Source organism: Nomascus leucogenys, chromosome 2 (genome assembly GCF_006542625.1).
Source record: "Nomascus leucogenys isolate Asia chromosome 2, Asia_NLE_v1, whole genome shotgun sequence".
Lineage (NCBI taxonomy): Eukaryota > Metazoa > Chordata > Mammalia > Primates > Hylobatidae > Nomascus > Nomascus leucogenys.
The window spans coordinates 102,333,243-102,357,856 of record NC_044382.1 but is presented as its reverse complement, the minus strand read 5'-3'; the positions used below and the strand labels follow the sequence as shown (position 1 = coordinate 102,357,856).

Sequence of the window (24,614 nt, the reverse complement as noted above, 5' to 3'; positions counted from 1 at the left end):
TTTGATACTTACAGTTCTGGATATCTTTGTAATTTCTATGATTGAAATAAATTATTATCTTGAATAACAGACCCCATTCTCTATCCAAACATCTTTGCTTCAGAATGGGAAAGCTCATTGTAATGTTATCTTTTCAGGACCATAAGTGTTCTCTAAAAAACATATGACTGAGATGTTCATCAGCTGGGATGTTTGTTGTAATTCACCAATAAATTTGAATAATTTGACATAATTTCTGACAAAGATGAATGTTTCCACATTCATTTCCATAGTAAGGCAGTATCTACATGAAGAAACCAGTTTGACTGACTTGACCTGCCAAATTGATCAGAAAAAGAATAAAACAACAGCCATTCAGTCCATGGAATTAAAGCAGTTTATGTGTACAAACCACCTTGGTGGCCTGTCAACCCAAGACTTATATAAAAGTAAATCACTTTGGAGCCTGTAGTATTACAAGGAAGGAAAGTGCTAGGACATACCATCAAGGAACTAAGGCATATGTGCTCTTAGGTAGTGCACTGTAGCATAGAGTGAAGGAGAGGCATTATCAGTTGTGGAACTTGGTGTCTGATATTGGTGTTATCCCATGTCACACTAGAGGTGACACCTAAGTCACTTTACCTGTTTTCTCATCCATACAAAAAACAATTGGATTGGATAATTTCTAACATCCTTGACAATTTTTCATTCTTTTCTTCTATGTGATGGTACAGGTAGAGCCATGCCATTATTACAAATAATATTTAAATGGTTTCAATAAACCATGATGTTACTTATAAATTCACTTTTATATAAAAGGCCATAGGAGATATAATTGCACTGCATTTATAACTATTAGAATGTAAATCTTAAGGCAGTAGAGTCTAACCCACCCACTCCCAGACTGAATAAAAAGTGGCATCAGTTACCTTCTAGAAACATTTAATTGAATTACTGGAAAATTCAGCAGTGAGTTTATTGTCCTTTTTTGTTTGAGGAGAAAGGGGACTAATAGATCATAGTATGTGCTGGTGGTTGTGTGGGAAGAGACAGACTTAGCGAAGCCTTGCTTTTCCTGACAACTTAGTGACAGAAAGTAGTATGGTAGATTTCATCATGACACCCACAATAAGGAGCGGCAGGTTGGGTTCTTATGGAAGTGGGTAAGGAATCAGAACTATGGAAACTCAACATTTGTTCCTCATTCCTATGCATAGTCTTCTTTTGTGCTCTGACTGTGGTAGTATCTCCTTTTATTATACTTCTGATTACAATAAACGTTCCCCTCAAGGAGTCACTTTTATTCTTTTTCAATCTAAATTTCTTCTTTTGACTTCTCTCAAATGTCATTCACTCTCCTCCCTTCAGACACATTGATGTTTTGTTGATATTTAACCGCCATCCTTTTATACATATATGCCTAAAAGAACAATATAGAAGCTATCTAGCAATTTATCACTTCCCTTGTACTTTACGTCTTCAGTAAAATTTTTCTGAAAACACCTCTCTTGTTCTCCCATTTGTGTGCCATGTCTATTTCACTTATAATCGCATTAGATAAAACCTATGTGTAATTCTGTTATGTATATTGCCTTTTATATTATTAACACTCAGTAAAATAGTTTAAGAATTGCAGTCTGTAGTACTGTCAGTCTGTCACCTTTCAGGCACTACTTTAAAATTCTGAAAGTGTAAATGAAGTAATTAACCTGAAATGAAACAGTGATACATAATTGACTTTCTAAATTAGTGAACTACTGACTCTTTTATATATTTGCCATTTTATAGAATTTCATATTGGCTACTTAACAAAAGGTGTGATGTAACAAAAATTCTGCCTCCTACCATAATAAATACTGATGCTTATTAAACACTCTGTACTGTGCTTCCTAAGTATATTTATTTTAGAATCTTGCTGTTTGAATTATTTCATACTCATGAAATTGAGGCAATACTTAATGATAATAGAATAGAGACTCTGAATCATTGACTCAACTGATGGAATGTCCTCCAAAGAAGTGCTAAGGAATAGACACATGAAAGAAAATGGAATTTTTAAAAGTAGCCTAGAGAATAATTCACCTTCACTCACACATAAACGCTTCCTCAGTGTAAATTTTTCAATGCTCTCATGCATCAGAGCTGTCAGATGTCTAAATGATGGGTTTCAGAGTTTTCCTCTTCCTGTTAGTGATCTGAAGTGCTACTCCAGTATTTTCCATTAGGGTGGATATTGATAGAGGAAACTTGTTACATAGTGGACTGTTTATGGTTCACTAGTATATCAACTCAGAAGTGCTCTTTTATTACATGTAGTGTATATACATGTTCTCTATCTGTGAAAGGAAGATGCAGCCATATACGTAGAGGTTAAGTAGCTACTTTCAATTCAATCCTATCTTTTCTTCCACCCAATGTTTATATGGTTTTGTGCAGTAAGTACAATCCCCAAAAGTTCTATCTCAAATAAACCTTTCAAACCATTTATTTCTGCAGTTTCATTATTTCAGAAATGTGAGATGTGCCTTCATAAGAAAAATGTCTCCAGCATGTAATCCAAGTCAGATTTTAAAATCTCAGCTTAAAGAATTGTCCCACATTTGTTGGTTGGGAAGCGTGCATTTAAACAGCCCTTAAAAGTTAGTTGAATAGAAGTTTCTTCAAGCAACAGTATTCACTTGCAGGGAACAGAAGTTTCAGGTATTTAGCATAAGTTCCTAGGTAGAAGAGCCATCCGGAGATCCTCGTTCAAATATTTTCAAACAATGTAGAAAGCCTGTGACTTATACTTATTATAATGATGTCACTTTCTCATTTACAGATGGGTGTCAACCTCTCCTAGTATCTGGCAGCTGTAATAACCCACAGTTGATTAACACATCCTGTCTTAAGAACATTTAGATGGTTTTTATTGAGCTGATCAGGAACCACCCCCCACCATATAGGCCAATCACATTAGTGCTACACCATTTCAGCTTCATAAACCTGAGCTTACATTGAAGAAATGTGATCAAATGAAGATTACCCTGAATTTCTAGAGGCAAAAATTTAGAAACATTTGAGGGCCTAAAACAACTAAGATTGGAAAAGAATCAGAATCTCAAATGTCTTTAGTCCCCAAATTTATATTGCAGTCTTTATTTTCTTTGTATCATAGGGAATAAAGGCTGAGATTTGAAAAGCCATCTTGCTACTTTTACAGTGAAACCTCTCTGTCCATGATTATCCTTCTTTCCCCTACCAACACCATCAGGTTTCAGCGTATTATGCCAGATGCGAAGTAGTGATGATTGCATACTTTATTTGAAGTTTGGGTTATTTTGCACTTAGATGCATTTAGTTTTGAAATCACAGGTATAACTTGCTTTATCTGACATATACATTTCATTTGAAATTCAGAAAATCCAATCATTCCCCACTGGATTTATAGGACGAGTTTTGAAATTTGTGATTTTGATTTTTTTTTTTTTTTTTGCTTTTCAATAGTCTTCTGAAAGCAGACCTCACATTCTTTTAGCTCTGTGTTTTTCTCTTCATAATCCAACATTTAGTGGGTTAATATTGTGTCAGTGTGTAAGAGGTCTAAAATCTAAGATCTAAGAAAAATCTACTTGATCTCTTAGCTATTAGTGAGTCAAATCATAATGTGATCTTGAGTACATGAATAAGACAATGGAGTGTTAGCAGGTTGGAAGGAAAATTTAGATTTGAATGTAGAGGATTAAGATGGCAGATGGGGGCAGGACTAGTATGCAGCTCCCACTCGGATGGACAGAGCAGCGTGTGGAGGCTCACATCATGAATGTATGCTCCAAGAACTACCACAGGAACATACCAAGAAAGCCAAGAGAATCCACAGACCCTCTGAAGGAACTGGATCACTGCTGCAGGCTCCCTGAGATAATGAAAAACTGTGAGTCTGCCTGCCTTCTCAACAAAAAGGCTCATGGTCTGGGTCAAGTTCTCAGCCCTGGTCACCGGCTGCCTAGAAATAGACTCGGTGCTGTTGTGGGTCATGGTGGGAGTGAGACTGGCCTTTAGGACTGTGGGCCGCATGGGAGCGGGGTAAGGCCTGTGACTGTCAGCTTTCCCCCACTTTCCTGGCAACCTGCATGACTCAGCAGAGATGAACATAATCCCCCTGGGAATATTCCTTCACTGGACAGGGAACCACAGCCCCACCCCCCATAGCAGCTGCAGCCAGCCTGCCAGAGGAGAGACTGAGCTCAGACACACCTATCCCTACCCCCACCTGGTGGTCCTTCTCTACTCACCCTGGTAGCCAAAGACATAGGTCATAATCTCTTGGGAGGTCTATGGCCCTGCCCACCACCTGAGTAACCTGAATACTTAACCAGGTGTCCCTAGGACAAGTTTAGATCCTGCCTATAGAACCACAGCTGATGTGCTCTTGAAAGTGCCACCTCCTGACTGGAGACCGATTAACACAAAACCAGCACACTAAACAAAACACAACCAAGGACCCTCACAGAGTCCACTTCACTCTCTTGCTACCTCCACCGGACTAGGTGCTGGTATCCATAGCTGCAAGACCTGAAGATGGATCACATCACAGGACTCTTTGGAGACACTGCCCAGTACCAACCAGAGCCCAGTAGCTCTGCTGGGTGTCTAGACCCAGAAGAGCAAAAACAACTACAGTGCAGCTCTCAGGAAGCCCCATTCTTAGGGGAAGTGGGAGAACACCACATCAAGGGAGCACCCTGTGGGACAAAAGAATCTGAATGGCAGCCCTTGAATCCCAGATTTCGACATAGTCTATCCAAATGAGAAGGAACTGGAAAAACATCTCTGGTAATATGACAAAACACGGTTCTTTAACACTCCCAAGAGGTCATACCAGCTCACCAGCAATGGATCCAAACCAAGATGAAATCTCTGAATTACCAGAATAAGAATTCAGAAAGTCAATTATTAAGCTAATCAAAGAGGCACCAGAGAAAGGTGAAGTTCAATTTTAAAAAATCAAACACATGATATAGGATATGAAAGGAAAGTTCTTCAGTGAAATAGATAATATAAATTAAAAACAATTACAACTTCTGGAAATCAGGGACACACTTAGAGAAATGCAAAATGCACTGGAAAGTCTCAGCAATAGAATCAAACAAGCAGAAGAAAGAACTTAAGAGCTTGAAGACAAGGCTTTCGAATTAACTCAATGCGTCAAAGACAGATTTGAAAGTAGGGTAAACAAATGCTATAATTACTGTTATGGCCTGTGGTAGACAGTGATGCACTACTCAATAAAGGACTTACTGCCTCAGCCCTTGGGAGTGCTCTCAGCAGACATCCTTCAGCTGTCAGTCCCATCAGAGATTGCCTCAGCCACTTTGGTGCCCATACTCAAAGAACAGTGTGGTAGATTAAAGGCCAAGCCATCTAGACCCAACTTGGAACAACTCTGAAGGGCCATTTTGGGTTCTGAGCTCCCCAGGGGTTATGCAAGTCTGTAATGGGACCTGCATGTCACCTTAATTTCTCTCTCTGTTCATTCTTGCCTCATTCCCCTCCCTTCCTCAGATGTTGATTGTAAGGACACACCTTAATATCCTGCATGCTAAACATTGTCTTAGAGTCTTTCCTAGGGAACCCAACCTGTGATGTAAGTCGTTTCTAAATACATGAAACCAGACATTACTCTAGCTTCGTAACCATTACCTTCCCTGATCCATTTCTGTAAATAGCACTTTCATCAGTCCACAAATAATTTTTGAGCACCTGTTATTTGCCAGTCATTGTTCAGGGAATGAGAATGTGGTGTTAACAAATATGATTTTGCCCTCGTGGAGCCTACATGAGGGCAAACAAATACTTACTGGTTTTATAAGTATTTCAGAAGAAAAAAAATACAGGATATTATGTACAAATAGCCATGGTACAAAGACGGGATCTGGAGTTAAAAGATGTAGGCTGCGTGCAGTGACTCACACTTGTAATCCCGGGGCTTTAGGAGGCCAAGATGGGAGGATTGCCTGAGGCCAGGAGTTCAAGACAAGCCTGGGAAACATAGTGAGCCCTTGTTTCTACAAAAAAAAAAAAAAAAAATTAGCCAGAAGTGGTGGTGTACATCCGTAGTTCTAACCACTCAGTAGGTTGAGGCGAGAGGATCACTTGAGCCTAGGAGTTTAAAGTTACAGTAAGCTGTGATCCTACCACTGCACTTCAGCTTGGGTGACAGAGCAAGACCCTGTCTCTTAAAAATAAAAAATCTAGCTATGCCACCACTAATTATGTGAATGTGGTATGCGTGGGTCACTCTCTAGGCATCAGTTTCCTCATCCATAAAACAGGTACATGATCCCTCAGCTACCAACCTGTGTACTTAAAAAGGAATTGTTCTATCTAATGAAATAATCTATATATAAATACTCAGAATATGAAGGGTCTCTGTGGAATGTATCTTAACCTGCCTTCTTTCCTAAAATGTGAGTTCTACCCAGAGGTCAGAAATCATGCCTTCCTCTGCTTTATAGTTATAATCTATTACCTAGAATTTTTTTCATGAAGTTTTGGTAAATTTTCTCACTTTTACATCTAAGACTATGTCACCTTTTAAATGTCTCCTTCGCTGAGCCTGTCTTAGTTTTTTGGTTTGACAATGTTTAGTCCTAACTTACACTTTTATACTGTATCTACTTCACATATATTCATTGTAATTTTCAAATCTGTGTTTTATAATATCTTGCCTACTCTGGTCAGTCATATTACATAATAAAATGTTTTAATCAAACAAGTCAACATGATGATCACTTATACTATTTTCTTATTATGCAAGTGACCCCTTTTACTTTTTCCTTAAAATCAACTTGTCTCTTATATAATAGATACTAGCTGTTTTCTTTTTTTTTTTCTCTTTATAGATAAGTAGTAGTTGAATTTTTTTTTTATTATACTTTAGGTTTTAGGGTACATGTGCACAATGTGCAGGTTTGTTACATATGTATCCATGTGCCATGTTGATTTCCTGCACCTATTAACTTGTCATTTAGCATTAGGTATATCCCCTTCCTGTGTCCATGAGTTCTCATTGTTCAGTTCCCACCTATGAGTGAGAACATGCAGTGTTTGGTTTTTTGTCCTTGCGATAGTTTACTGAGAATGATGTTTTCCAGTTTCATCCATGTCCCTACAAAGGACACGAACTCATCATTTTTTATGGCTGCATAGATACTAGCTGTTTTCTTGATTGGTAAAGCAAGTTTTTCAAACAGTCGCCTTCCCCTCGCCACCCCCAACCACATCATGTATTTTGTAGAGCATGTGTCTTCTTTCTCAACTCCCAGACTGTCAATCACTTAATGTTTGCTTTTTTTTTCCTTTTCTTTTTCTTTTAAACCTATCTTACACATGCTTTTTTTGTTGTTGAGGGAGCTTGCACGTGGCAACATGGTCTAGGCAGGAAAGGAAAAGGAAGTTATTACTGCTCTCTTCTGGCCGCCTGCAATAATAAATCATAACTTGCCTTTCCCTAACTGGTGGCTGGAGACTTATCTTCATAAATGCATGTGACCCAAGAAGTTTCAGTTTACATACCCTATCCCTTGGTGTTCTTGCCTATGGAGAGCCTTTTCCTTCCTGAAATTAAACAAAGGTTGCAAGAATTGAAGCTAGGGCTTCAAAGCACAGGAAAAGAGAATGTTGTCTTATCCTGTTGCTACAGTGGAGATCCAGCTGGCCATGTTTACCTAACCAGGGTGTGAGACTGCTTGTCCATCTGTGAGGGGCTCAGCATAGTGCTAAGGCTTGCTCTTAAATTTTGAACTTAGAAACCTTTTGAAATATCTCTTGTGTGTTTTCCTACATAGTTATTTTTAGACAGTTGTATAGGTTTGGGGCATATGCTAAAATTGCTAAGCATTGAACAGAAAGAAACTTTATAAGCCTTACCTGTTTACCAGGGTAGCATTCAACATTGTGTTATATATACGATGATCAAATTATTTCCCGTTCAAGCCAGAGCACTGTAACAGGGAAAGGAGACACTATTATTAATTATGCCAGTTTAATAGTCATAAGCCAAGACTGTTCTGGGCAAACTGGAATCTATAGTCATCTTATTTGTACTTAATTATTTCCTTTAAAATATTTAATCAAGCCGAAATCACTTTGCAAAATCAGGGAAGTAGGGGTGGAGATGGGAGTAGAAGCTGTATGATACTTCAAAACTGCTATCCTATCAGTATGAATTTTGATGTCACTGAAGAGCACATAGGTACCACATCTAAAAGGAAGGTTACATTTTAGAAATTAGAGATGAATGTCAAGGTAATAATAATAGCTGACATTATTGATTTCTTACATGCCTTTTCTCCTTTATGCTTCAGCAGCCCTGTGAAGAGACTACTGGTATTATTTTCATTTGGGTGTTCTTACAACGATTAACCAAAAATAAAAATCTAAGCACATCTAATTCTAAAGCCTATGCATACTTTTAACTATAACACTATACTGCCTTCCTCTGGACATACTCTGTATCTCTGTGATTATCTTTTTTTTTAAATACTGTCAGTTACACTACCTCTATGTAGAAAACAAGGTAGTAAAGGGACTCTTTCCCCCAGCGTTGCACTGCTGAGTCATGGCTTCGTGCTTTGTTGCCAGCTCAAGCCATTCTGAAAGGGTTCACTGGTGGGAGGAAAGTAGAACTACCACAGTATTGCTTCACCAATTCTGTTTTCATTGTCAAGTGCATGGTGGTATGACTGGTCTAGTGTGCTGATGACAGGATTTTAAATACACACAATCATCAGATCTTAGTACTTCTTAGTCATGCAGTTATAGAAGTCTTGCACCGCATAATCAAAGGAAAAAGCAGCCCTTCGTACATGTTTTCTTTGCAGGCCTTTGCCTTTTTTAAAGTAATATTTGTCATTGAGTGCATTATAAACTAAACTTCTATTAGCTTCCTCTGTATGAGTGAGGATAATGCACTTTTTAAAGATTCGGAGTAGCTTACATTGCATATTTTTGTGGGATGACCTATTATAATTGTGTACTGTGTGCCATGTCCTCTGCTAATTGCTTTACAGTTTGTTCATTTAATACTCAAAATAATCCTATGACTTACGTGGATTTGTTATCTCCCATGATATTCACCTGATAAAGCTGAAGTACAGAAAAATAATTTACTCAAAGTATCATTACTAGAAGTGGCAGAGCATGGACTTGAACCCAGGGAATCTGACTCCACCATCCTTGAATTTAACTATTGCACTTAACTTCCGAAGCTTCTACTTTCAAAATAGAAATTGTGAATGCAGATTAGAGGTGTGAACTGCAGGTAACAGGAGAGTTGAATGTCATACTCATCTGAATTTCCTGCTGGGCAGTTTGTTCTTCACATTTTATCTACTGAAGTGTGTGTATTTCATTATAATCACTAGAGGTGCTAGTGCCTAAGATAACAGAACACAAGGTTTTAGTGTTACACCAAAGATGGCATTTGTTCTGTTAGTAGCATTCTGTTGGGATAGACTTGTTCAAAAGAATCTTCAGGAAGAATAATACAAAGTAGTCTCTGACCTTAACAGAAAAGACTGCCAAACCCACAGTTGACTGATAAGTCATCATGGTACAGGGCACACTTGTAACCGGGTGGGCTTGGATAGCACAGGGCAGAGTACCATGAAATGGAGAATATGCAGGCAGAAGTGTAAAGTGATAGGAGAGGTTTCTGATAAAATATTATAGTTTATTAAACCACATAAAAACTGCACTCAAGTAGAAGCACTGAATGCAATTATGATCTGCATAATGAAAGTATGAAAAGGTACCAGCATTTTATACTTTTCAAGCCTTTGAAACAACTTAATCTGAAATTTTAACTCAAGGAGCTCTAGAGGGAGCTAATCTATTTATATACATGTATTTTTTTTAAAGGCATCTCAAACCTCAACTGTGCTATTAACCAGAGTGATGATTCATTCATGCTCATACGGTAGTAATGATCCTTGGATTTATAAACGTACAGTAGTGTCAGATCCTAATCTGATGCAAATATGTGTTATCTGATTTTCTTTTCAGAATATTATTTCCTGTACAAGTAATTCACATGCTGTAACCCTCACAGTACATATGTGTAACACATGTCATAATTTAAAAAGAAAGTAATGGCTTTTGCTGATAGAAGACTTTAAAATATTTTTTCAAAAACACATTTGAAACATATGATATATCCAAACATAGCTACGGGTCTGCATGCACATATATACATCCCTACCCCAACCCACACTGGCTCTTTTAGGAATTCCCTTGGACTTTAAAATATGAGAAGTAATTATTCTGAGTGTCATGGCTGCCGGGCTACAAATACAGGAAAATGAAATTATGCATCAGCTTCTTTTAGGTTAGGGTGAAGCCAACCCAATTTAGAGTTTCTTTCTCCTTTAGGTTGGGAGATTGAATTGGGTTGGATTTACAATTCCCATAACCCAAGGCCCTGGATTAGAGATATGCCAAAGACTTCATGGCAGAGCATCCCTATAACATCAACATCTCCCTGCCTTCAAAGTAAATTAAGGCATTTCTCTACCTTAATTCAGCTTAAATTAAATTAAATCATAATTCAATTTGGCAGAAGTAAAGGAATCTTTGTGTTTTCCTTTGCGGAAAGTCATTTATGGTGGAGTTCTGGAAGAAATGAAATCCAGAGAAATGCTAAAACAGTTTTTAAGCACAAAAAGGAAATTGAAGAATGCTTAGGATGACATGAAGCATTTGGATTTGGCCAGGTATCTGAAGAGAGTAGGCAGGTACATCATTTGAGGACCTTAGAGAAAGCATGGTGAGGTAAATTAGGTGGACAGAAAAGGCCTGCAGGATTTCTGGAGAGAAATGGTAGCAGCCCTGTGGAAGGCCTGCACTGCACACGGAAGGGAGCAGAGGTAGCCTTGCTGCCTCCCGCCCTCCCACACCTCTCTTTGGTCCTCTGGTCTTCATCTCACCAAATACTCCTATTATACTCAGACGAACTCACCCATCTTGTCACTGTTAGTTAATTTTTTAACTCTTACTCTGCAAGAAAAAATAATGATACATAGGATTACCCCCCCTCAATTTCAGCCCCATCAACAATGTTAATAGTAATATGAACTTGCATACAGATGGTGTATGTTTTTAATCTGTTCAAAGTACTGTACTTGATATTTAGTACCTTAAACTTTTGCCAGAGTAGGAGCATGCCACATAGTGAAGGAAAGAGCAGATTAATTATGTTTAAGCTCAAGTGAAAACACTATGAGTGGATAAATGGGTAGAATTAAGGAAGCAAAACTATCAGGTAACAGGGCCACATTTTTTTTATTAATGCTGAAATCATCAATATGATTTATAGGAATATCTGATTTTCCCTCTTACCCTAGACATTATTTATTTTAGAACTGTAATAATTTTAAAGCACTATTGTCAATTTCTCCTCCTGGCTGATTTCTATCTTGGCATGAATTTTAGAATTTCAGCATTCCTTACTGATCTGGATCTTTTTACCATTTAAAAAAATGTCCAAGTGAATGAAATGCTGTATATATGAAAGGGAATTAATCAAATGAGTTTATTTATGTAAGAGTGTTATGTATTACTGAGAAGTAGACCTCGTGTAATACAGATGAAAGAACATGACATATATCCAAGGTCAAGTCACAGTTTTATCACTTTGTGTCTGGGTGGCCTTTAACTAGTTTCTTAAACTGTCTCAGTTTACTTATCCACAAATAGGGAAAATAAACAAGTTTTGCATACATTTCCTTATTATTTGAGAGTAAAATGAGAATTTGTATTTTATTTTGAAATTTGGAAACTGCTATTCAGTTTAAAATAAATATTATACACAGACAAAAGCAATATTTTAATTGTAAGTTTACAATGTATATCCTATTAAGCCATGGAACTTCAGGATGTTGACGTCTGAGGTATCAAAATTTGTCATCACTTCTATCCAACTCTTGATACGATACTGAAGATATTATAACAAAAATAGTATGGATGTTGACCTTAAGCGTAATTATTCAAAGGGATCTGTTACTGGATATTTCATAATTCGAGAACATATGGAAACATTTAGATCACATGGTCTTATCTTTTTTACAGACTAAGATTCCTTTGAGAATCTCAAAGTTAAAGAGCTTCTCCTCAGAAAAATATTCATATGCCCTATAGAAAGCATTTTACAAGGAATTTCAAGTTGTTTAATATCAACGGATCCTAATTAAATACTGCCATGTCCACCTTAGATTGTTATATAGAAGAACTTTGATGATATAGCTTTCCTTCCTTTCAGAGAGGGTTTTCCAGACTATTATGGTCTTCTGTTATAGACCATATTATAGAAGGTTTTTTCCTGCCCAGCTGTGCTTTCACTCATTCCTTGTTTTGGCTATATTTCATCTAAGGTCTGTCTCAAGCAAACCCGATTCCGTCTCCCTGCACCATTGCCTCTCTCCAGTATTTTTCATCAGTGCTCATTCACAATGGAAGAAGTAAGGGGGGGACTGTGACCCAGACTAATAAACGCAAGAAGCAGAGGGTCTGGACAGAAATGGCAGTTGCAAGTAGTTCCAGGACTACTAAATTAGGCCGCAGCAAGGCTGGAACAGAGGTAAATAGTCCAAAAAGTTAGACCGTTAACATATTCACTTATTCACAATTCTACTAATCCTAAACAGTCAAATATTAGAAATTCTTTGCTACTGGGCTAATTTGTAAACTGCTCTTCATTAAGATCTTCTGGAATTTGGCCATTCCTCACCTGTAATAATAAAATATGAAAGTGATTTTTAAAGTGTAAAATGCTGTAACAGTGTAAGAGAGTATCATATTGGATTATAATGTGACAGTGTGATGTGACAATAAATTGCGTGTTATCACTTCCACTGTATGAAACGTCAGCCAGAAAGACAGACTACAGATATTTTCCTCTAGTAGTCCCTCTGACAACTCTGTATTTTTCCAGCTTGTAGAATTTTAATCGTTTTCTGCTTTAACACTAACTCCTCACCAATTCATTACTTCATTGTATCTCATTTCACAAATGGCTCTCAAGATTTAGTGTCTCCAGATGCTGTCTTAAATAAATCTGCATATGTTAACAACAACCACAACAAAATCCGGGTCAAATATTTTAAAACGCAAACATATCCTTAGAATGCCAGAAAGGCATGTTCTTATTTTGTACTTCAGCAACAATTGGTCTAGATCTCTAAAAGTGTTACCATTTAGAAAATGAGAATAAGGACATACAATTTCTTCATAAGCCAGATGGATTCACTATTGTGGAATTTGGGGTTTTATCATCTAACCTTGGTTTAAACTTTTATATGCTAGTGCCAATGTGATCCAATGAGAATCTATTTGTAAAATAAAATCTAGAAGAAGGTAGCATACTACTTAATAATTCATGTGAAGTATTGAATTAGAGTATTATTTTATGCTTTTAAAAGTATTATTGGTATTGCAAGATAAATTTTTGCAGCAATATTATGATGTTGGTAACCAATATTGATTTTAAGATTTTTACATTATATAAGCAGAAAACACAGGGCACAAAGACTTGAGGTGCAGAAATGTTGCTGAGGCAGCATTAACAGTGAGTCGGGTTCCCACTAGGTAGTATTCATTGAGACAGCATGTGCATATGCTGGGCTTAAAAAAGTTAAGAGAGGGACGTTTTAAATTCAGAATGCCAACAGGCATCCTTTGGTATCATAAGCATGGTGTGCAGTGTTCTTTCTCTGTATGAGCTTTCACCGCCATTCAGAATTCTCTTTTTTGAAGTGCACTATTATATTTTTGATAGACAATTCATAGAAATTAACAGCAAATGATAAAGAAATTGTTCTTTTTTTCAATAAAAGAATTTAGAGGGAGAAAAGACATTTGAAGCAAAAAAAAGAACATTGTTATGAAATGCAAGGTTACTATTTATGATATTTTAACTGTAATTTTTAAAGCTTTCTTACATTTATTACACCAAATTAGGGCCACTAGTGTGGTAGATTAAAACCTTTTTTCAGTTCTTTTGATGTAGAAATTTTAGCTTTTAATTTCTTTGTCTGGCAGACCACTGATGAATTCATCGGTATCTCCAAGCCAAGCAAATCTTTTTTTGTTATTTTAAAAGCTATTTTGTTTTGTAGAAATAGCATTCTATAGGAAGAAGTTATTATAAAATGTAATAGTTTGCCAACATAAAGAAATATGCTAGAAAGCAAAATTAATAGGCTCTGAATGAAAAATATCTTTGTGGGCATTTAAAACACCAAGGAATTACAAGGCCATGGTGAAGAGCAGGCTAGTTAAATTGGAAAAGTCAAAGCAAGATATCTTTCTTTACTGATGTGCCATCTACTGAAAATTAGTAGAAGTTAGTCCTAAGTAGCTAACAGTGAACGCTGGGTACTAACTTCCCTGAAGCACTGAAATAGGAAGTGGTGGAAGAAACTTGTAAAAGAAACCCTCAGGGATTCCCCTGTGATCCCTTTAATCCTCGAATTGTCAAACCACATGGAAAATAATAGAGCTGCGTAGTTCTAAGACTTAAGTGGCATTATCTTTTTAAAGGAAAATATTAGGTCTTTTCACATCTCTGGACAAGAATAGAGTATGTGTTCAATGCAAAAAAGAGTAACTTTGAACCAAAGATGCATATTACTTTTTCATTTTTAATATAATATTATTGTTATCTCTGACTAAGCAGGCTGCCCTCAGTAGGAAAAACAATTATAGCCAATATTTTATTTTCCTTTTTTGAAACAGATGATTCAACGAGAAGCAGATGTAAAAAATAAGGTAACTGCTGTGGCATTGACAGACTCTGTTCACAATGTGTGGCATCAAGAAGCTGGCAAAACGATTCGAGAATGGATGAGAGAGGTGAGACTTGTTTTTTTTTAGTGCTGAGATGAATGGGTGTGAGCCTTTACATCTTGAGCCCCCCCAACCTGTAATACCTCCCATCCTTAAACTCCCTTTCTAGAGGCAGAACATTGAGAGGAAATAGAAAAAGCTAGACATGCTTAAAATAATAACAGAAAACCCATGTGAAGACCTAATATTTTTGAAAGCCCCCCTCCCTTCTTTTTGGTTTTCTATAGAACACTATATGTGTATAGTGTTCAATCTACGGTAGGAACTTTGGCTGAAAAAGGTCATGGAGTTAGGAGATTCTTATTCCCTGTTGCTTAATTTTTCCACCAGTTATTTAGCATTGGTGCTGTTTAGTTACAAAAAAGACGCATAAGGTACACTTAGTCTCCTTTTCTTCTTGAAAGGCAGTCAGTATGTGCCACTCGTAAATGGATTGGCTGACTACATCCAGTAGAGGGAAGAGAAGAAAAAAGCTGAAATACTGTTATGCCAGACCCTTGAGCTAAGAGAAACCCAGGGGCTAGCCATGGTTCAACCTCAGGCTAAGAAAGCTTCTTTTCACACTTCCTAAGGGCTGGTGAACCTGAAAACTAACAAGGATTCATTAAATATGCTCCCATTATTACTATTTTTTAACTTTCAGCCTGTTAGATTTTTTATTCCTATGACGGATATCCAGCTGAAATTTTCTTTTATTTTTATTTATCTTTCTGATATCATAAGCAGTTGGCATCAGCCACCCCATGCCATAGTAATTGTTTAATCAAATCATTTACTTATATAGTATGAATGAGCTGATTGACCTTCCTGGTTTTCTTCCAGTTTTTCTTAATAGAATACCTAGTGGCTCTTCAGCTGACACCACAGGACTGTGTGGTGGGTAAATTCTACCAGCCTTCATGGTATACCATAAGGACCACAGAGTTAATGTTTGAAGAGATAGAAAAATTAGGCTATCTAATTTCATAGTAGCATTATATTATCACCAGTCTGTTATCACTTGTTTTTCTGCATTAGAAAAAGCACTTGCATCATGCGAAAGTCTAAAATACTTTTATTCCAGTCCTCTTAATACTATAAACATATAAGCATGGGTTTTTAAAATCTTTTCTAACATGTAGGTGTTTGATAACCACATAGAAAGCTCCAGCATTATATAAATAGTAAGGTTAATAAATGAGCTGTTAGTAACTTTTCCCCACACACATAACTAGTATGGAATTTGATACTTGGCTCAAACTAAAAACATCCTTGCTCATGAGTTTTTCATTCCAGATGACAAATATAACAAAATTTATTTAGGTTTACTTTTTAAGTATTTCTAACTAAGGCTGGATTAGGTGTTCCTTTCAAAAATCAGAATATATTAATCTGTGTAGCTTCCATCTAACTGACTAGACAGTAGTTGAATTCATCATAATTTAATCAATGCTGCCATTAATTTCTTTGCAAGCATAGCTTTTGTAAAATTTATAAAATTTTATAAATGCCCTAGTTCTTGGATAGTTCTTTCAGTTCCCTCAATTAAGCCTTAGGGAAGCAATTTGAAGAGTTTTGTATTTTGACCTACCAAAACTGAAATCCCAGCTCAATCACTTACATAACTTTGTAGTTTTAAGCAAGTTATTTTATCTCTTTGAGATTCAATTTTCTCGTCTGTAAACTATAATACCTACCTTGCAAACCTGTTGGAAAATAACATATGTAAAGAAATAGCACAGTTCTTGGCACTTCAAAAAAGTTTGGTAAGTTATAGCTGTCACTGTTGTTATAGTCTCACTCCCAAATAATATAAAACACATAAACTGTATTCATCTTTTGTTTTATGAATGGTTTGTGTATTCAAAATATCTTACAAAAGGGAAACGGGGTGACATACTGGAAGTAATTCAGAACAAGCATATGAGAGAACTAAATTTTGATAATGACTCTGGCTAGGTACATCAATAATTAAGAATCTAGCATGTACCAGCTAGTTTGCTAAGATTTATAATCTTGGAAAAGCCACTCAACTTTTTGGGTCTGTTTCATTATTGAATTGGAGACAATAATTCCTATTCCATCTACTTCATGAAATATTGTGAGAACCAAAGGTGATAATCAAGGATGAAAGCTCTTTGAAAAGCAAATGGTACTATATAAAGAAATGAGATGTGTTATTATTGAAAACGTTATAATATCTCAGAGATTTAAATTATTAGATCATTCCTGATGGAGCTTTGAAATTACCCCTGTTGAGTGATCTTCTCCAAAACGAGAACAAAAAGAGAGACTGTAAAAGCATATGACAGGTATCCTTGTAGGAACCCACCTAAGTGTGTGATCTCTTACAGAGAAGATTACAGTGTGGTTTGGCAAGGTTAAGAGTCCAGTGTTTCCAAACTCTCAGGATGAAACTTCCTCCCCTTTTCTTTCTCCTTTCTTATTTCCTATCCCTTCTGCAAGACTCCTTGAAATAACGAAGAGAAACAAACCTGGATTACAGGAAAGGGCTGTTGTCTTAAGCATGGGTGTTGGAAAGTTTTTTGTTTTGTTAAGTATGTTTAAGTATGTTTAAATTAATGTGATACATATAAGTGGCCAACAAACATATGAAAAAATGCTTGACATGACTAATCATCAGAGAAATGCAAATTAAAACCAAAATGAGATACCATCTCATACCCATCAGAATGGCTACTATTTAAAAAAAAAATTACAGATGTTGGTAAGGAAAAGGGGATTCATATACACTGTTGGTGGGAATGTAAATTAGTACAGCCTCTGTGGAAAACAGTGTGGAGATTTCTCAAAGAGCTAAAGATAGAAGTACTATTTGATCCAGCAGTGTCACTACTGGGTATCTACCCAAAGCAAAATAAGTCATTTTACCAAAATAAGTCATTTTACCAAAAAGACGTCTATACTGGTATGTTTATCACAGTGCTATTCATGATAGCAAAGTCTATCTGTACATGTGGCTAGATAAGTCTTGGAATCAACCTAAGCATCCATCAAAGGATGACTGGATAAAGAAAATGTGGTACATATATAAATATATGTATATAGAGATATATATTGTGGAATACTACTCAGCCATAAAAATGAATGAAATTATATCTTACAGCAACATGGATGGAACTGGAGGCCATTATCTTAACTGAAATCATTCAGAAACAGAAAGTCAAATACCACATGTTCTCACTTCTAAGTGGGAGCTAAACTATGGGTACATATGGACATACAAAGTAGAATAATAGACATTTGAGACTCCAAAAGGTGGAAGGTGGATGATGAAGGATGAGAACTTACCTATTGGTACGATGTACACTATTTGGGTGACAGTTACACTAAAAGCCCAGACTTTACTACTATGCAGTATATCCATGTAACAAAAATGCACTTGAAACCCCTAAATCTATAAAAATAAGAAAGGATGTGATAAAGTTACTGATGTTATGTACCCATTTTATAAAAAGCTAATTTTTAAACCTACCAATTTAGCACACAGAACAAAGGTTAAGATTATTGTATTACTTGTGTAATTTCTAAATATTAGTAACAGTTTCCTTTAAAGAAAGAAGGTCAGGCCAGGTGCAGTGGCTCACGCCTGTAATCCCAACACTTTGGGAGGCCAAGGCAGGTGGATCCTCTGAGGCCAAGGGTTCAATCCAGCCTGGACAACAAGGTGAAACCTTGTCTCTACTAAAAATACAAAAATTAGCCAGGCATGGTGGCAGGCACCCGTAATCCCAGCTACTCAAGAGGCTGAGGCAGGAGAATCACTTGAACCCAGGAGGTGGAGGTTGCAGTGAGCTGAGATCATGCCATTGCACTCCTGCCTGGCCAACAGAGCACAAGCTCTGAAAGAAAGAAAAGAAAAAGAAAGAAAGAAAGAAAGAAAGAGAAAAAGAAAGAAAGAAAGAAAGAAAGAAAGAAAGAAAGAAAGAAAGAAAGAAAGAAAGAAAGAAAGAAAGAAGGAGAGGGGAGAGGAGGGGAGGGGAGGAGGGGGAGAAAGAGAGAAAGAGAGAAAGAGAAAGAAAGGTCAAAGAGTAGTATACTTTGAGCAATTACTCCAAGTGAAACCTATCCTGAACTAAAAGACCACGCATAGATGCTAAGCCAGCCTCTTGAGGAGAGGTAAAAGGTAAATGAAGGCAGCTCCTGAAGTACTTCTTACTTCAAACCCCAGGACTGTCTAGGCTGAGTGGGCAAATGTTTCCCAACATACCCCTGGCCTCTGAAATTCTCCAGCCACACCAGATGTGCAGCTCTACGTAATAGTTGTGAACCCTTCCTATCACCATTCAACTCTGAATGCAGGGCTTTAGAAACTTGACCTAGTGAACCATAGTTGTATTTGTCCGAGGACACAAAACCTTTCACATTAAAAATCAACCTTTAAAGCAAAGGTGATTTACAACTCAGACAAATGCAATAAAAATGAATAAAAATCAAGCCTCAACCAAGGTAGTAAGCATCTCCAAATACCTCCAAACACCTTGCACAGGAATAGCTACTACCTGCTTTTCTCTTTAAATATAATAAATTGTAATGTTTTTATTTAAAAAAATTATTTCAAACCTACTCTGAAATATTGTTGACCCTTGGTTCAAATGTCAAAGGGAGTCACTCAGCACTGGGGCCTGTAGGCATTTCTAATCCATATCAATAGCTCTCCAAATTTTGGATATTACAAAAAGGAAAATTTACAACCACAAAAATCTATAGGATCATCATTTTAGGGTAAAAAATGTTTAAACTGAAAACACTTAGCTTTAAGAAATACTTTCTACATTACCTATTTTTCTCTTTTTCCTTCAGACCCAGAGAAACATTAGTCATGCGGTCCGTCCCTATCTGTCTGCCCTGGCCAAGGACTTCTTTCTCTATGCTTGTTTGTTGGGACTAGGGGAGGCTGCATCTGAGACTCAGGCATGGCACTATTGGTACCTTGAGTTCAACATACCTTGTTGCCTATTCAGGGGACCTGAGAGTACATCTCAGGGGCTGCTAACCCTCTCAGCATGTTTTGAATTTAGGTAGGGCTTTCCTAGTGGGCTGCCTGCATTACTACTCGGAACACTTTGATAGTGTTCATCTCAACTAAAAATTGGGATGGGGACAAATGGGGGCCTTGAAAAAAGAGATACATAAGTATTAGAAAAGCACCAAAAGACACTTGACTTCTAAACTATAGTACCACATTTCAGAATAGGGAGTTAGAGTTGATAAAATACAATTTCAGACAGATTGAATTTAGATGTAATAGCTGCATGTCTTTCTTTGCATATGTTTATTTTATTTCATGATACTCTATCATATAGCAAACATTTAACTTGTTTTGCCCTTTTTTATATATACTTTTTGGGGTAAAAATGCCACATGCCCCTGCCCGCACACACACACACACACACACACACACACAGACACACACTCTGAAATGACCATATCAAATCTGTATAGTTCTGCACAGGTACTTTGTCATTGCAGAGAACTTTTGGACACACTCACTTTAACTATAGGGTGTTAAACTTCTGTCCAGTTTTTATGAGAGATCAAAGCCTTAAACATGTGGCTAGATAAAAACTGAAATTTCACAAACATAAAATGTTAACTTATATTTTGCTTTAAGTGTTTGAGTTAAAGGTGAGCTGAGCAAACTGGACAAAAGTTCATTTTGTTCAGCTTTTTAAAGTAACAATTTAGAAAATGATTAATTGTCTGCATATTGTAATGTGCCATCACTTGTATTAATACTAGAAAATCCTATAAGACATAGTTTTACATATGTGAAGTGTAGGTGAGCAGTAGGAAGACCGACATATCACCTGGTTAATAGCTGACTTTCATCAGATTTGGAGGTACTAGTTGGATGAATAATAATTAAAATACATACAGTACCTAATCGCTGCCTGTCTGTCGGTAGTGCTAATTGCTGTCATTGAAAAGACTGAATTGTTTAAAAAAAAGAGAGAGAAAGAGAAAGTCATTCTTCATTGAAGCTATCTCCGTGTATCATTGGGAGCCTATTTTTAGTACCTATAGAAGTCATGATTTTTGAATTTATTAGGGGCTGTGATGAATGATAAAACAAATCATCCATTTACATATCTTGACACTGCTTTGGAGAATACTTATTTCTTACAAGCAAGTGTCACATTGTATATAAAAGCTGGCTAATTGTGTGCTAATCTTCTGCATTATCTAGAACTCTCTGATGTGGTGTTCTATCAATGGTAATATTAATTTTACTTATTTCAAATGTATGAAATATCTTCTAAAACCCTATTTCTTTTATAGTTTCTACTCTTACATTGTGTAATTTTGCATTCAACTGCTAATTAAGATTAGGAGAGCACATTATGGAATATGTATCCATTTTAAACCATCAAGCTTTTGTAATGCATGAAAAATACTAATATTTTATCCATTTTAAATGTAAAAAGAGAGAAAGCATTTAAGAACATTACTAGATGTTATGTTTGTTTTCATGTTTTTTTCCTACACAGTTCAATAGTTTCATTGATCTACTGTTTCTTACAAAAATCTGCCATGCTTTGTGAACTTCACTTTCTAATCTCATACAGCAACCCTTCCTTTATGTTATTCCTGCTCTCCCTGGTCCCAGAACAGTAGGGTTGCCTTGACAAATCTATTCAAAAGCCATTCCTCGGCCTTTATTGGTGAGGACTGGGGCCTTTGAAATTCTCTTCTCACTGCAACACAGCTGACATCTTCTTCCAGACAGAATGAATTAAGGAAATACAATAAGACACTTGATCTACCAGTCAAGGATCTTTCCACAGTGAGGACGGATTCCATGGTGCACAACCAGGGAAGCAAGCATCTAAAAATACACAATACATGCTTGTTTACCAGAATAGCAATCACCGATTTTTCCAAAATGATTGATGGGATGATTTCTTTAAAAAAAAAAAACTCTGTCTGGAAATTCATTGTGTGTGTGAGCGTGTGTATGTGTGTGTGAGCGTGTGTATGTGTGTGTGAGAGAGTGTGTATGTGTGTGTGTTGATAAATTTTTTAAAAACCATATGATGATAATCACATATTTTTAGCCAGACTTCAAATACAGACCTAAAATGTATAAAAGGAATATAGATTATATTATTTATCTGAATTGTAAATCGTTATCTTACATCGTTACTATTGAAAATTACCTAATTTTTAATATTGGAGGCTTTGTGTCCATAGACACACAGCTACAACTCACCAGATGGTGATTCTTTACAACTATTTTGATACAGCCTTCATTAAAGCAGGTCAAAGTAAAAATTTAAAAATAGTATTTTTATATGGGTCAGATTTTGAGGAGTAAATACAAAATTCATTTCTTGTGGTATTACACAAAGAATATAGTTTAAAAATTGGCTATTCTTTCTTGAATGTTCAATTAATATTTATTTTAATCTAAAAGTTAAAAATGGATACTTTTTTATTTTCTCTTCATTATAATACCTTGATTTGTTTACTGCTTGGCCATCTAAACTTCACTTGGAAATATATTGCATCATGGTTCATGGAAGGTTACGTGTCATCTATTTTATTTATTTATTTTTTGAGACGGGGTATCCCTCTATCACCCAGGCTGGAGTGCAATGGCACGCTCTCAGCTCACTGCAACCTCTGCCTCCTGGGTTCAAGCCATTCTTCTGCCTCAGCCTCCCAAGTAACTGGGACTACAGGCAAGCACCACCATGCCAGGCTAATTTTTGTATTTTTAGTAGAGAAGGAGTTTCACCATGTTGGCCATGCTGGTCTCGAACTCTTGACCTCAAGTGATCTGCCCGCCTCGGCCTCCCAAAGTGCTGGGATTACAGGTGCAAGCCACCGCGCCCTGCCCTTACATGTCATCTTAATATCAGCACAGATGATTTGCTGAACTGTAAAACGAACAAACAAAAAGACCTTTCTCAGAGTCATGTTAATTATGAATAATTACTGACTGTTTATATAAGAAAAAAATGTTGTGTATGGAAAATAAATTGAATACACTCTGGTGGTTGATTTTATAGGATAAATTAATCTCTTCCTAAAAATTCCGTCTTGGCTTAAATTGTATTTCAACAATATTGTCTCTATTACATTGCAGAACTGTTGTAATTGGGTCTCTAGCTCAGAACCATTAGACACATCAGTGGAGTCCATGCTACCTGATTGCCCCCGGGTCTCAGCAGGTATGTGTTTGATGAGAGATGTATGATTGCTGTTGTTTTTCAGGGCGAAAAATATGCTAATGAAATGTAGAATTCTGTTTTGTGAATTCGTTTGTTTTTATCTTTGAGTTGTTGGATGAATTACTGGTAATGTTATGCATGGGTAGAATCCACTATCACATATTTGTTAAGTAGCTTAAAATGCTTACCAACAAACTCAGTAAGATGAATAGGTGAAACAATTCAAGAGTAGTGTAGACAACTGCTGTTGAAGCTCAGAGAGATAAGACATACATATATGAATACCTAAACAACGAGGATTGGGCAGACATACAGGATCTTTCATAGGATATGTGTCTCTGAGTTCCAACTCAATGATATGACAGGCAGTCAAGGATGTTGTGTGTCCTAGAGACCTTAGAAAAAAATATTTCACGCAAAGATTTTAGTTAGTTCTTGTGTTAGATAGACTCTGGACTGTAGGAAAACATGCAAGATGGCATCCTGTGCAAAGGAGACAGAGCAATTCAAGGAGCAACAGCAGGAATGGATCTGAAGATGTTCACAGGGAACAAAGGCAAGACTGGACTGCCTATTGAAAGGGAAGAGGTGAAGAGATGAGCAGGGTAGGAGCAGTTGGGCTCTGGGAAGTTTAAGGAGAGCACTGATTTCCAGCCTAAAGGCTTTGTATTTGAGTCACTAGGTAAGAAGAGAGAGTGACATTTGTTAGCTTTCTGGTTTTGACTTTCACAGTTCTCAGCCAAGTGAGCAGTGGCATCTCCTTATAACTGATAGCAGAAATGGGTTTGCTCTGACCATGGGTGCTGGAGAATGGGTAAAAGTTTGGAACACAAACTACTTTATGTTAACAATCATAAGTGATAGCTAATCACTGAGTACTTAAAGTTGAAAATATGTGTACATATTTGAAGAAAATAATTTGGAGAATAGTTCAGATTCTAGGTATAGAACTATTGTTATAATTAAACATCACTATCATTAATACCTAAACTTCAACTGAGCTTCACTATCATTATAGCTGAATTTTATAAGTCTATAAGCCAGGGTTCAACGGCAGAGACAGAACCACTAGAAGATATATATGTTACTATACACACACACAGAGACAGACATATACACACATGTACTCATGCACATATGTATATATGTGTGTGTTCCTAAATATTATACAATCGATTTTCATTATTTATGCTAGTTATATAATGTGAAGTCACTAAAAACACTGAATTAGCAAATCATTGCTCCTAGATGAAATACAAGGCCAGGTTCCTGTGAGCTTCTGGTCACATTTTTGTCAACCAATCAATATGTAAACTTGGTTTATGTGTGTTTCTGTTTAATGACACCTTATTTAATATATATTGTTGATTCATTAACATTGAGCTCATGGCCAGCAGCACTGTAACTCCGGCCTGAATGAAACTTATCTAACACATATTTTCTCCATAAGCCTTCTTGTGCTTAGCAACACTTCACAGCACTTCAGCACTATATTTGGGGGCTATTGTAAACAGTGAAACCAAAAAACGGCACAAAAATAGAAAAATGTGGCACTAAATAGTCTATAAAAAG

The 24,614-nt window shown here is 36.6% G+C and overlaps 1 protein-coding gene across 3 annotated transcripts in view; it reads left to right on the top strand.

Annotated features, from left to right (window-relative positions):
* The window catches only part of FAM172A (family with sequence similarity 172 member A), a 481,319-nt gene that overhangs the window by 296,750 nt on the left and 159,955 nt on the right, over positions 1-24,614 (top strand). For 2 of the 3 annotated variants that reach the window (XM_030816846.1, XM_012505467.2), the window contains 2 exons: positions 14,755-14,871; positions 22,958-23,042. In XM_030816846.1, the coding sequence (XP_030672706.1) occupies positions 14,755-14,871; positions 22,958-23,042 (202 nt within the window). Of the gene's footprint in view, positions 1-12,392; positions 12,520-14,754; positions 14,872-22,957; positions 23,043-24,614 lie in introns of those variants that run through there. The other variant, XM_030816852.1, reaches the window with a different exon arrangement.